The sequence below is a fragment of the Simochromis diagramma genome, unplaced genomic scaffold (genome assembly GCF_900408965.1).
Source record: "Simochromis diagramma unplaced genomic scaffold, fSimDia1.1 OVJJ01000305.1, whole genome shotgun sequence".
Lineage (NCBI taxonomy): Eukaryota > Metazoa > Chordata > Actinopteri > Cichliformes > Cichlidae > Simochromis > Simochromis diagramma.
The window spans coordinates 582,479-597,591 of NW_024387169.1; the positions used below are offsets into that span (position 1 = coordinate 582,479).

Genomic DNA, 15,113 nt, shown 5'->3' on the forward strand with positions numbered 1-15,113 from the left:
TCCAATGAGGCCTGTAACAGCTTCTCATAAAAAAAATAAAATAAAATAAAAACAGCTCGGCAGTTGTGCTCCGTGATGCAAAACGTGGCCAATTAAATTGACTTTTCCACCAAGGGAAGAAATGCTCTCTCTGCACTGTAACTATCCCACCAAATCAAATCACTCAGCCCGGGCTAAACTAAGAGCAGGCATCTGTGACACTCATTTCAACACAAACAGCTTCCACTACACTTTTAACGTCCACTCACAGGGTTAGTTAAAGGCAGAAGTGCTGACCGCAGTGCTGAATGCAATGGCTGCCTCGTTCGCCGGTTGATTCATTGCAGTCGTTATTTGAGGGGAGCACATGATCGCCACCATGAACATCCCTGACCCACAGACCTGCTCTAAATCTCACTGTCTCGTATAGGCAAACACTTAAAGGCTGGGAGATGGTATCAGACAGCCGTTTAAAAAAGATTACAAAACAAAAAATGTAGATAGACTGGAGGGGAAAAGCAGAAGCAGTGCAGAAAACCATTAAACATGACGAAAGGGAATAAAGGAGAGAGCTGAGCTGCAGCAAAAGCCAGGGAGATAAGACATCGTTGTGGTCATGTGGAGAGACTGAATGTCTTTAACGAGCCTGTAATTCCTCAGTCAAACACACAGAAAGTAGAGGTAGAGACAGGAAGGAGACAGACAGGAAGGGAGGTTGTAATTGGATCCCTTACTCGACTTCTTTTATCTGCTCCACAGAGAGCTGGATATGCTCTCTGCTCTCCTTAAGAGATGACTGAGGTCTGCCTCCTACCTTCAGTCATTTTCAGGCTTTCACCTTGTTCAGCCGGCATCTCCCAGAGGAGCGAATCACACAGCAAGTGCATTTACACTTTCTGTATGAAATCTATGCGATAGGGAGTCTTCTTTCAACTATAGAATATTGCAAAAAAAGGTGACGCATGAGCCAATGCTTTTCTTTGATTTGGTATTTTCACTGTCAGCCTCGCAGAAAGCATCTTCTGGTTTCAGACCTGCTGCTCAGCTGGGGCTTTTCTCTGTGCACGTTGCATTTCCTCCATGTACCAGTTTGGGTTTCTATTCCCCAGTTCGTTAACCCACCGAGGGGTAGTCAGTAGTCAGTAGTCTTAATTCAAATGTAAAAGAACTCAAATGCCCAAATTTGACATCTAAAAGATCTAAAGACAGTTCAGTCTGTAAAACACCTTTACACACACTTCTGAATGCATCGGCACATGGTTGTTGTTTTTTCTATCATCTTTAGTATGATGTTCTCCCCTCTCATGAATACCCAGCACTGAGTGACTAAACAGACTCACCTGTACCCTGTCCTCTGGTATCGCTCCTCTGATGCTTTTTTCCAATTTATTACAGTTTTTCTCGATTGCTAAAACACATTTCTTGAAACTACGCCTCATATCCTCACAACAGTAAACACAAATCCATAACATCTCACTCAATTTCCCAAACATCCTATTTCCAGGTCAAAATGAAGCTCTACACCCAAAACTATTCACTCCTGCTGAAAAACCAAACTTTGCCCTCAGACATCAAACACAAGCCCTCAAAAACACACACACTACAACAGAGTTTTGCACACTGGTACAATTAATTCAAAACAATAGTTCCAAAACAAATAGGTTGCTTATGGTTCTCCCCTTCAAAACCCTTGTCACATGATAAACACAAAAGACGCAACCAATGTATGTACAGTGGCACATTGTCATTCATGTACTATACAGTACAACACACACCAGAAACATTATCCCACCTCAGCATCTTGTCTTTGGTCTGGGTCAGGCCAGAGAATCTCATCCACATCACAGGCTATATTGGCCCCAGCCAGGCAGCGGGGGTAAAATCCTCTTGCATGCCTGATCCACCCCTGGCATGCATCTACTGATATGTCTAGGCAGGCCTCTTCCATGGCCTGAAGGAGGTGAACACGGACATAAGGTTCTCGGTCATACACTTTCCACCGCCATGCCGAAAATAACTCCTCTATCGGGTTTAGAAAGGGAGAGTATGCAGGCAGAAAGATATTAGAAAACCTTGGGTTATTGATAAACCAGTCACGAACCAGAGCAGCGCGATGGAAGCTGACGTTATCCCACACAACAACGTAGTGAGGCTGCTCTGGCTGTGCTGGTTCCCTGTAGTCCAGCTGGAACATATGTTGTCTTAAACCATCAAGAAAAGCAAGGAGAAGCATAGTGTTATAGGGTCCTAGTACGGCATGGCGGTGGAGTACCCCTCGTTGGCTGATGGCTGCGCACATAGTGACATTCCCCCCACGCTGACCAGGGACATTTACAATAGCCCGATGGCCAATTATGTTCCTCCCCCTTTTCCTTCTTTTGGTCAGGTTAAAACCTGCCTCATCCACAAAGATTATTTCATGGGGAACAGGCCGTCCTTCAATCTCAAAGATTCTCTGCAAAACACATAACACAGTAGAGTCAATCGGTACCCTGAACCACAGTTCAAGAGTGCTGAAATGGCAGCATAAACTGCCATGCTGTGATGGTACACAATACCTTATACAGTATCAAAACTCATACCTGAACATATTCCACACGTTGGTTTTTCACTCTGTCAGAGTTTCGTTCGAAAGGGACTCGGTATGCCTGTTTCATCCGGAATTGATTCTTTCGGAGGATGCGGTCAATTGTGGAGAGGCTGATGGCATTTATGCCTCGAAAAAGATGATCATCCTCAATCACTCTCCTTTGAATCTCTTGCAGGCGGATTACATTATTTGCAATTACCATGTTTACAAGTTCCCTCTCTTGCTCCTCCGACAAAAGCCTTAACCTGCCTCCACCAGGTGGTCGTCTCTGTGTCCTACAAAAATAGAAGCACTCATTACTGTAACTGTCACACATTCATTTTACAGGCAAATAATGGAAACATACTGAAACTCAAGACACATAAGTTCAGTAACTTAAACGTTACTGTACAAAGCAGTCTTACTGCAAGTACACCTACCTGTTTTCCTCCCTGAAGGTTCTGATGATGGAGGCAACAGTGAAGCGACTCAAATTTGGTTGTACTCGTTGCCCAGCCTCCCTCATAGTCATCCCATGGACAAGGACATGGTCAACTAAAGTGGCTCGAATTTCATCCGAGACTGACTGTCTTCTTGCCCTTGCTCTTCCCCTTCCTTGTCGCCATCGTTCTCCACCTCCACCTCCTTCACCACGTCCTCCTCCTCCTCCACCACCTTCCTGTTGTCCTAGACCACCTCCTCCTCCTCTTCCACCACGTCCTCCTCTTTCACCACGTCCTCCTCTTTCACCACGTCCTCCTCTTCCACCACGTCCTCCTCTTTCACCATGTCCTCTTCCTTCACCATGTCCTCTTCCTCCACCACGTCCTCCTCCTTCACCACGTCCTCTTCCTCCACCACGTCCTCTTCCTTTGCATCTCTTTGGATCCATTGTTTCAAACCTGAATGAGCTGACTTTGGCCCTTTTATCTATCCATCGCAGGTTCTGATTGGTGTGTGCTAAATTTTGACTCCTAGTGTTTCCACCTGGTTAATTGTGTGCTAATTGAGCTCAAGCTATGCTGACTTAAGTTAACATTATTGCATGCTAGTGCTTTCTAAATGACTACATGGTGTAAGCACTGTAAAATGTAGGGATTTGTGTGTAGAGTTTTGCAGTAACAGTTCACCAAATTTGAGTCATGTGTCAAAGCAGGGAATAGTGTTTATAGTTCAGGGAAATGGGTGAGCTTTTTGAACAATAGCGTTACGGTTTTGAAATTTTAGTTTAGAGGCCTGGTTATAGTGTTTAAGCAATCGAGAAAAACTGTAATAATTAGTTGAGTTTGGAGCTACTCCCAGTCATTTCTGCACGACTGCACGCTGCTTTGCAACCCATGTCCCCTTTCACACTGTATTGTCAGCTCTGGGGGCCTTGTCTGCTAAACACAGTCATTTGTACTACAGTCTTCTTTTGACTCTGTGGTCCTCACTGAACCATCTGTAAAACTGATTAACACTGTGGTTCCTAAAGCAGTGATTACCAATTATAACAGCAGTTTAAAAATCAGATGAAGGGGTGCTGGGGCTCATCTCAATGTGTTAAAGGATAAATCCGGTTTGTTTGAATTTTCCATTCTTGGAATTATCCTTTATTATAGCCTCATGCACACATGTGGCACAAACCACAGCTGGACAGACCTGTTTCACTAGAATATGCTATGATGAGCTACACAATTGCAGATCAGTTAAAACAGGTGCTAAAATGAATAGCGTGCACACAGTGGAGATGCCACAGGTCATTATACTCGCATATAATAAATTCAGCCACAGGACTCAATGACACAACCGGAAACAGAAGACAGACTGCACTGCTTCTACTTTTCTGTAAATCCGAAGCCAACGTGCATTCCCACAGCTCAACAAAGCATGTTGACTGATAAATTGGCTTTCAGTTAATAGACTCACTAAGCCAACAAACAAGTAATTTGCTTCAGGAGACACTTTATTTCTTTCCCCGTCAGATGTGGCTTTTCTTTCCTCGACCGTTGAAATTAATTTAGTTAAATTTTCGGTCACTTTAAAAGCTTCATCGGCTGCGTTCTGCCATAAGAAGCTTTGAGTTGACAGTCAGCCGCTGTCAGTTCAGATTTACCCCGTTTTCAGACGGGAGCATGTCTTCACCCAAAGCTACTGATGAACTGTGAATCTGCAGCAGCGTAATGGGATTATGAGCAGGAAGTCAATCAGCTACAGCTGCAGCCGCTCCACGTGGCAGCAGAACCGATGCATTCGCCTCCCCAGACAGCGCGTGCCAATCACCACTTTTCAAACTAAGACAAAAGAGGGGTCAGGAAAGGTAGAAGCTTTTTTTTAAGCTTATTCCATGTTGGAATTATTTCCCTCTTGGAGTTAAATCGTACCTTCCCCTGCTGTCACAGCTCAGTGTTTGTATCTCCTCTCCTTGGGCTAAAGTCCCAATCCTATCAGGCTGAAACAGGAACAAAGACTGCAGTCCCTCACTTCCTGCCCCCTCTTTCCCTGCTCCCACCCCACCCCAATCTCTAAAAAATCCCCTCCTGGTCCTGGTCTGCACCTCTGAGCGACCTGCCAGAGCTCATAATCCAAAATCATATTGAAAGGCAGGAAAGTCACGGTAAGCTCCAGTGTCGTGTCAGAAAATATTGGTGCGTGTAAAATATTCATGGCGCGGTGTCCTGCAGTTGCTGTTTTATTCTGTGTTTAAGAAAAGAAATGCTAAATCAGGGTGTGGATTTTAGCAACTGTTTTGCCTTTTTTTAATAATCCTCCACGGCCGTAATGCTGGGTCAGATGGAGTTCTTACTTCATGACTTCCAGTGATAATCACTGAGTTTCATGCCTCAGCAATTTCAAATGTATGAATTGTCTCAAACATCCGTTGACTAATGCTCCTGGTGTGCAGAATACTCAGGATTGTACATTTAATATTAACTCAAAACTTAATGAATGGACAATTATAGAAGTAATGGATTAAAATAACTTGCTGACACCAAGACATCCAAGATTTTGTCAATCTCAGCCATTCGCTCCAGCTCTTCTTTCACGGTCTTGTTGGCATTCCAGGGTCGGATCTCTGAAGCTGTAAAATTTCCTTCCAATCAAAAGTGTCTCAGGCGGAGATGTAAAACTAAAATCATTCAAATAGTTACATCATTGCATTTATTTTTATTTCTTTGTGTTGAAACTTTATCATTTTCTGTAAATAACATTTTAAATTGATAAATAATGATATTCTTTCTATATGTGTTAAATTGTAAGAACCCTGGGAGACGTTACATTGATGTTTACTGAGGAGTGGAAAGATTTTAAAGCTAATGATGATGCTAAATTGTAGCAGAAATGATTATGCTTATCACTCATGAAATAATGGTATTTTTTATTCTGGTCATTTATAGTTTTTTAAAACAACAACAACCAAAAACCAAAAAAAAAATTTAATAAATATCAGCTGAAGATGACAATGGCAGTTTTCAGTTTTATATTTTTCACCAACAGTCTTATCTCCATATGTTTTCTTCAGTCACCGTGTGAAGTTCATGTGTATCAGTCTGGGTCTCACTGTACGTATTAGTTACTTCCTGTTTTATTTTGATAGTCCCTTGTCTTAATTAGATTCTTTTCAGCTATGATCCCAAGTGTGTGCACTCTGCTCTAATATGGCAGATAAGGGAACCCTTGGTTAACCCACACTCTTCAAGTTTGGCAGAAGGTAATCAACATTTGTGGGATATACAAAATGTTAAGAGTTGCTTTTGACTCAGGTTTTATTCCAAACAGGCATGACTCTAACTTTAAATCATGGATAACTTATGGCCTTAAAACATTCCTCTCTCTTACTCATAGAAACATTGTGCTCAGCTTTGAGACCTTGCGAGACAAACACAACCTGATACGATACAATTTTCACAGATCCCTACAGCTGAGATCACATATTGATCATGAGTGCAAATTGACTGACTTTACAGATGCTGAGTCACATTTTTCCCACATCCTGAAAAATGCTCCAACCATGACCCCTGCTAAATCCATTTCCAAACTATACAAAGCTCTCTCTAGTGCCAGTGAGGATAACACTTTATATGTTAAAGATAAATGGGAAAAGGAAACTGGGATTGGTATTTCTGTGGGGGAGTGGGGAAATATTTGGTCCACAAAAACACACACACAGCGGTCAATGTATCTTACAGCGCTTGAGGCCGAAATTCTGATGGCAGCATATGCCGATAACATGCAAATTTTGCGGAAAAAAAGTAACACAGCCTCAGCTGCAAAAGAAAGGGAGCATGCATGGCAAAACAAAGCCGACAGGGTCAATGCGTGAGTGTTAATTTAAACATTGATCTAGGGATTTCCACCCATTTAACACGTTATTTTATTATATTTTATTTTTTATTTTATACATTTTATTTTGTGATGTGATGTGAGCGCAGGTGCAACCCAACAGGCCCCAAACGTTCCTGGCAGCAAGTAAAAATGAAATATAAAAATATAGTCCAAACAGGTAAGGTGTAATTGTATTATGAGCCATAGTGCTTGGTCTGTTTGTCCGATGTAAATCAATTGCAGTTAGAGGCTACATTAATTTCCCCTCTGTAAGCACTCATTGAAATTATCTGAGCACATTACAAGTACATATTTGCTTACTCTGTATGCTCAAATGTGACCCGTTATAGCCACTAGAAAAAAAGCGGAGGCCCGAAAAACAGGTGGGGGTCCTCCACCACCACCACTCACAGAGGCTGAGCAGTTGGCTTCCACATTTGTGATAATGTTGGCAGCATCACATATGATCTTCACAGTGCAGAGAACACAAATTAGCATCCATTACTATAATGAAATAATTTGTTAGTTTGAAATGCTACAGGGAACTATGTACCTGTACATTAATGCTGTGGAAAGACTTCCTGTTCACATAGTCTCCTTCATTTACTGAAGGAGCAATGATTGGAATGTGAGTGCCATCTATACAGCCAATCACGCCTGGGAACCCTGAAAATAAATGTAAAATTTAAGTAGTAGTTCAAGTATCACCACATCATGAATTAAGTTTTGCTCATCCTGATACCTGCAATTTTGTGGCATCCCTCTTTGATAAATCTTGTGGGTCTGTGACCGGGGAACACCACAAACGAGTACACGAGACGTTTCAGTGCAACTGTAACATTCCTGACTGCCCGACAGACGGTAGCCTTGGAAACGTGCTCAGCGTCACCAATATTACACAGAAAGCTCCCGTTTGCAAAAAACCGAAGTGCAATACAAATAATATGTACAGAACTGAGAGGATGTCCGCGATGTGTCACATGAGCAATATTAGGCCTGAGGATGTTATTCAAATAAATTATAGATTGTGCTGAAAAACGGTAACGTTCACACAGGAAATCATCAGGAAATGATAAAATGTCCAAACGCGCTCTAATCACTCTCTCCCGGCGGAGAGCTCTGCGGAGAATTTGGGCTTCAACATCTACTGGCTCTTCAAGGAAGGGGCAGGCCATGTCTGACACTTCCTACAGTCAGGTTTCCGACAAAGAGGCGGAGAAAGTCAGGGTTAGTTGAAGTAAACCTGCTAGGGGGCAGGTTAGCTTCACGGAGTGTGTCGTCATAGTAACTCACTCAGAATTAATCTAAACTCACTTTGTGAAACCGAAAACCCAGAGTTTTCGTTAACTCAGGGTTTACTTACTCAGAGTTTGCACTAAACCGGCTTCCTGAAATAGGGCCCAGGAAGCCTGGAAGGACTCTGTTTTCATGTCATTCATATATTGATGGATTTTTCCTGTCCATTCCAAATAAAGATACAATTTTCTTTTAAAACGTTTACCCTGTCACAGGTATATGTCTTTATGGAAATAACCTTTTCCCCTGACATGCACAAGTATAATTTCAAAGAATATCTGAATAGAGTAGATTTTATACGTTATATATTGTCACTACAGCGACACTATCAACTAAACAAAATGTTATGCTGTTTAGTTTTATCGTTTTTTTTTTTTTTGTTGGTTCATACTAATCCAACTTTTTTCTCACTCTCATAACTTTCTTCTGTACCACATGAAGTACTCTGTCCTTTTTGTTGATGTATTACATTGCTGCATTTTCTCAGATCATTTCCGTTTTCTTGCTCACCTGCACAGATCATCTGTTTTTACAACTGTTTATTTTTTGCACATATTTCTTTATTGTCGCTGTTTTAGTTTCTGTACATCTTCCTGTTATGACTTTTCTCTCTCAGAGTTATTCTCTCGTGGATCATTGTTGCCATAATCGTATGTTTTGTTTCAAGTTTACCCGGCCTCACTGGGTTAAACTATAGGCTCAAAATATACAACAACTCAACACAGCATTTTAAGCAACATGGAGACCTGTCCATGGATGGTTAACTAAAATAAAATTTGGAAGCCCTGGTGCTTTATTGTCTGGTGTCACCCTACCACACACCAGGTATCCTCCTCTGTCACACCCACTGTCTGCATAGCCTCCATCCCTACATCCATGAAACTTGTTCTCCACCCTGCTCTCATTACAGATCCCAGTGTCATCTGCAGACATCATCATCCACAGAGACTCCAGCCTGACCTCATCTCTCAACCTGTCCATCAGGTGTTCAGAAATATCCCCGAAATAATCCCACCCTCACCCTGCCTCCCTTGCTGCTTTTGGAAAATCTCACAAGTAAGCCTGCAGTCTGAGGGCAAAGTCCATTACTGCGATATTATGGCACTGAACAGAGTCTCTAGATTACAAAAACTGCCACCTAACAGGTCCTCAGCTGACACCTTCATTAAATTGTCCCCATAAAACACCAGCCTGAAGAGTAAAGAGGCCCCTGCAGGGTAGTGGCCTTCAGGGCGGAGTTAGGGTGATGAACTTGCATGCTTGTTGGGTCACTGGTACTGATTTTGAAGTAAATAATGTTCCTCGAGCTTTGAGTGGTCGATAAAACAGGGAAAGTGCCATGTTGCAGTCCTTCGGCCCAATCATTACCCGCTGCATAATTAATGTGTCCGTTGGGACGAATACATCACTAAACCTCTTCACACGCTTTGCAGTTACCTTTGCAGTCACATAGTTCTCACTAACTTCAGGAAAAAACACTGCTTTTAGTCCCAAGACCCTAACCGCCAGGAACCTTTGATAACTCTTGGTGAGTTTTATTCATGATTACAAACCATTTATCTCACCTGTGCCTGCTTTAAAGAGCCTCTTGCATCTGGATCTTCTATTCTATTCTTAATTATATATGTAGGTACAAAGTTTTGCTCTAATCTCTTTATCGCTTGAATCTTTGGGTCATTTGAAATACTTTACATCACTGTCAGTAAAGTCTAGCTAACTTGTTTGAGACCATTATTTTATTCTTATATAAGCAGGAGACACGCGTTAGGCACTGACCGTCATAAAATCAGCGTTGGGGGATGGGACACATCAAAGAGCTGGATAAGCTGTGCATAACCTCTATAACTTCATACCAGCGTTCCACTTCATGCCCCCTGCTCCCCATTTTGAAAAATGATTACAGAGACCGAGCAAATCCTTTCCCCCTGACCAAACACAAACACGCACACACACAGATAAACAACGTCTCCCTCCACTGGGCTGAAGCTCACGGTAGCAAAGATGAACTACAATGTCCATAAAGACGTCAGATTTATTGCTGATTTTCTGCTTGATCTGCGTTTAATGTCGAAGACTGTAAGGTATCAGCGAGGCCAGTTTCCAGGAGCAAATTACCCGCCTGGGCTGAGTCCTTTGTGTGTTTGCTGAGTGCTGAATATAAAGACTATTAATGGTTTGTTGGGCCAAGACTTTCAGAGATCCCTGGGAGTTCCCGGGGTTGTGGAAACTGTTGACAGTACAGTCAACGTGCTGCCTGGCCTTCAGATTCATTAAGTCAGTTTGCCTTAGCTGTGTGTGCGTTATGTGTGCTCCATTAAGCAGCACATTTTCTGTCATCAGCCAGAAAGTCATGTTTGTGTGCATTTCACATGCTTGCAGGCTTATATAACCATCCAGTATTATTACACAACGAAGTGCATCAAAGACATGACTCTGGACACCTGAGGCCTGTGCTACTACTGAGGTGTCCTATCATTATGGTATAAACAGGTGACCTGTTTTATAGTCTTAACCACCAAATAATTAGCAGAAAATTTACATTATTTGAAAATTTAGTTCTTATTGAACCTTCTGACGCCTTCTGGATCATTTTTGCTACAGTTGACTTTTTTTTTTTCATTTTATTGTATTTATTTTGCAATTTATTGCTTTAAATTATATTGTGCAATTAATTGGGGTTTTCAGGGAGAAAAATCAACAGTGATCATGTAGAAAAACATGCATCAAAGATGATGTTAAGGGATATATTAATGCTTACTGAACAATAAAACTGTTTTGGAAAAAAAAATGGTTTGCAGCCAATGTGAGGGGAAACACTCAGGGAATAAAGTTGTGGCTCATTTGAGAAAAAAACAAAGCCTTCACATGCTTCCAAGAATGACTGGCTGATCCATCAACAGGCGGTGATTTTAAACCTGTTGATCTCCAACCTGGAACATTCGCGGTCATCTACCCCAGCAAGAAGTGATCCACCTCTGTAGTACTGAAAACCCGGGATTAAACCTGGAGTTACCTGGATAAGATAAAATCCTGTTTCACAGGACAGGCCTCAAGTGAAAGCTGGCAAACTTGACTCAAACTTCAGGTAAAGCAGAGTTCAGGCCAGTTTTGCAAGTAGTGGCAAAAACCAAGATTCTCAACAGAGAGAGGCTCCACCCAGCAATTAGACACAGGTGGAGCAGATTAGGACAGAGCAGGTAATCAGACAGTGGGCTGGACCTGAAAAAGGACATGGGGTGAGTAAACACAAAGAACAAACAACTACACGCAAAAACAACAACTTAAATTGGGTTAGAAATCACTTTAATACAGAAACATCCCAGAAAACATTTCAGCACCAAGTAGCCGTCAGCTGAACCTTTGTTTGTTTGAAAAATTGTTTCAAAATAAAAGTCTGTCTTTGGCATCACCTGGATGACCTTGTTAGACTTGATGGACTTATACATCCATCCATAAGCAGTTCAGTTTTTGGCTTCATAAAGCAGGAGGTAACGTTGTTGCTTTAGCTATGTTTGCTGAGCTATAATACTTTATAAATAGGACTGTGTCCAGGTGGAAAAATTCACCTGTCATCCAATTTGTGCTTCTGGGTCATAGTGTGCCTTCCTTTCTCCGAGTCCTTTCAGTCAGGACATGTCTGTGCCCTGAGGGATCCTTTCACGCTTCAGTTTGACCCCAATTCAGTGGCCTGAGCATGTCTCTGTAAACCCCGAACTTACAGCCAGTGGCCTTTTTGAATCTTACCAACTTTTTCACAATTAAAAAAACTGAACACATGTAACTTTGGTGATATTTTATCTTCTAGAAATGAGAAGAACAAGCACAAAACCACCTGTCCTCTCTGCTTTGTTTCCCCTCTACTGCTGCTTGCCAAATAAACCATTTCAGGTCATGTGACATATTTGCCACAACAGTGTCTTAATCTGAGTGAGTCTGATGAAAAACTGTTAGAGCCAAATGTTGCTCTGTTAATTTTGATCGATCAGAAGCTGTCAGTGCAGAGTGGTTAATTTTCTGACCTCCAAATGGGAGGACTGGAGCATGTCCAAAACTGGTTCCGGAGGTTGTGAAAAGCTGAAGCCCATTTCTGTTTGCTGCCACCTTATATCTCTGCATTAGAGGAGAAATGACAGCTTTCATTACTGCTTACTTTAGCAGAATGAATGGTATGGGAGCGTCCAGATATTGATGGCAACCATAATATATGAAAAAATAAAGTGTAATTAATTCGCAAGCAAAGAGAAAAAGTTAAAGATTATTTTTCTATGCATGCATAATGGGTAGGTTATTATTTTTAGCCCTGATAATAAATGGAAATGTGATATTGTGAGAGCCATGAAACAATTAGTTCCCAGTGATGTACCTTTGCCAGAAGATGGGAACATTCATTATGACCCACAGCAATCAAAGCTGCACATAGCCTCGAGATAACCTCCTCTGATCATTTTGACTCTTAGAATAACCAAACATATAATCAATGTTTATTCCGTATAGACTAAAATGGGTGATTGAGTCATTAAAATCATCAGGGAAGTGTTTCCAGAGGTCCAGAGCAGCTTTTTCCTCCATCATCTTCTACTGGGCCACAAGTTTTTTTGCAGACGCAGGTATCGCCCCCTTGGGGCCATCAAAAGAAAGCAGGTTTAAGGCACTTCTGAAGATAGAACCATCTATTCTACGTCCTTTCAAGCATTTATGGTTGTCCAGCCACCTGATTATTTTTCACCCAATTTTAGCAATAATATTGAGGAAAAGAATAATTAAAAATGATAAAATGAGCAGACACAATGGGGCCTTTGCACCGTCAGTGCTCAGCCTTAAAAATAATATCTGCTATCCCCCATAAGATGGTCTGCAGACCTCCACCATGAGACGCTTCCTGAGCAGCCTGAGGACGGGAACTGTTACCCATATAAAATGCACGAGAAGAAGCAGTGCTGTGAAGGCAAATGCATGTTAGCTGTGACTAAAATTACATAAAAGCCTATGTGATGTGACCAACTGCTCCAACATGGCAACATATCCAGTATTTATTCAATCTTTTTTTTTCAGTGCAGTCCCATTATTTAAATGTAGCCTGGCATTACTGATTTACTCCCTGCTTTATTTAAGAGAAAAAAATTACACAGCTTGGTACAACTGTTAATTTGCAAATTTATATTCTAAAGTATAAGTCAGCTAATAAATTGTGCTTTATTATAGAGGTTTGCAATAGTAAATTAGCTCCAACTGCAGCATTAAAGTGATGGGCACATTAATTATCAGTAATTAGAATAATATAATACCTTTGTGCACATAAAAGATGGCTGTACCCACAGTGGCATCATCCTGTTCTGAAGCTTTGAGATGAATGTCTTCACTGTCGCCATCACTTTGGTCCACTGTAGAATGGCGGGGCAGTCAAGGTCAAAGGTCCTGGTAGTCCAGCCTACAGCTTCCCAAACTGGCTGCAGGCACATGGAACAGGACAGAGCCCCAGTGATTTAGGTGGCAAGATTATTGCTAGAGACAGACACAGCTCAGGTTCAGACTGATTGAGAAGAACCAGATGAGGTGGTTAAGGAGTCTGTCTAGAATACCTCCTGGGCACATAGGTGAAGTGCTTCAGGCTCATCCAGTTGGAGGAGGTCCCAGGTCAGACGCAGCTGGTTTAGGGATGTCACAGTGTCTCCCAGAAGAGCTGAAGGAGGTGCTGAGGGGGAGGTGGTCAGAAATAAGTGACTAAGACCATAAACTCATTAGGAAAGTGTTTACAGAGGTCAGGGCTGAGGGTCATTTTCACTAAGATTTTTAGAGGACCAGAAGTCTTTTTGCTGTCACAGGTGTCATTTAAAAGAATGCGGCTTTAAAACGCCGGCTTCACTTTTAGGCCCAGAAGCTACATCGGTCTTTTACACCATCTATAGTTCTGCATAATTAATATTTTTACTCTGAATATTGTCACCAGCAACAATACTGAGGGAAAGTCTCCACCAGCTTCTGAGGGGGAAAAAATCTGACTTCTAAACCGCTAAATGAGAACATGCTGTGTTCACAAGCTGTTAGCTGCATCTGTCAGCAGTTAAAGTAGATTTATACCATTTTTTTTCCTTAAAACGCCGCTTTTGCATGAAAGCAATGCAAATGCAACACATTCAGACTGAAAAGGAAAAACATCAGGGTGTCAGGGGTGGTGCTCTGCATGGACCCACTACCAAGCTCTACATGGCACAATTAATACCACTTCTAATACTTATGCTGTTAGCAGAGTGGCATTGTTTTCTTCAGTTCCAAACATGACAGATGCATCTGTCGTAAGGCTGTCTTTCTTTTTTTTCTTTTTTTTTTTGTCTTGACCTGAGGATAATTTCTTGATGTGCATGGTCAAATCTGAAAGCTTGAAGGTGATGAGAGTTAACCAAAACCAAAAGCAGAGTCGCTGCTGACAGCCAAACAGGAGGAATGATTTGATTGATACTTGTGAGCTTTCATATCATAAAAGAGCAGTTTTAGTAGCACGTTTAACGCAGTACTTCTACTTGCTCTGGAGTGTTTTCGGTGTATTTGAGAAATGTGAATACCTCTTCCACCACATGCTGTGCAGATACATTATGCCGGTGAGGATGGAGCCTATATTTCCCCTGTCTCCTTACAAACTCTCTTCCTCTCCCTCACTCACATATTAGATGGAGGGGGAGAGCAGTAGCCTACAGGAGTGAAGCATGCATAAAAAGCAGCACAATAACCCCTCCACCTCCACCACCACCACCAGCAGTGTTGCTGTGAAGCACGTCAGAGGAAGCGGGCTATGAATCGAGGTGCACAGCGGGGTAAAGAAAACATTTCTTGGGGACACAGCTAGGGGACAGTGCCGGTCTCCTGACTCGGGACTGACACTCCCCTCCCCTCCACGCACGCAAACTAACATCCCGGAAAGCTTCAAGTCCACATCGCGCTGCAGGGGAAAACATCTGAGGTAATTATG

At 42.0% G+C, this 15,113-nt stretch overlaps 2 protein-coding genes across 2 annotated transcripts in view; one reads left to right on the forward strand and one right to left on the reverse strand.

Annotated features, from left to right (window-relative positions):
- Positions 1-1,341: 1,341 nt before the first annotated feature.
- On the reverse strand, positions 1,342-3,440 carry LOC120744489 (translation initiation factor IF-2-like). Its single transcript, XM_040048930.1, has 3 exons — positions 2,989-3,440; positions 2,562-2,844; positions 1,342-2,434 (listed from the first exon to the last, which is right to left on the reverse strand). The coding sequence occupies exons 1-3, from the start codon at positions 3,438-3,440 to the stop codon at positions 1,763-1,765; spliced, it is 1,407 nt and encodes a 468-aa protein (XP_039904864.1). The 3' UTR covers positions 1,342-1,762.
- A 10,864-nt stretch (positions 3,441-14,304) lies between these two features.
- The window catches only part of fndc5a (fibronectin type III domain containing 5a), a 45,379-nt gene continuing 44,570 nt past the window's right edge, over positions 14,305-15,113 (forward strand). Inside the window, exon 1 of the mRNA XM_040048998.1 lies at positions 14,305-15,104. The gene's annotated coding sequence lies outside the window, so the exon portion shown is untranslated. The remainder of the gene's footprint in view (positions 15,105-15,113) is intronic.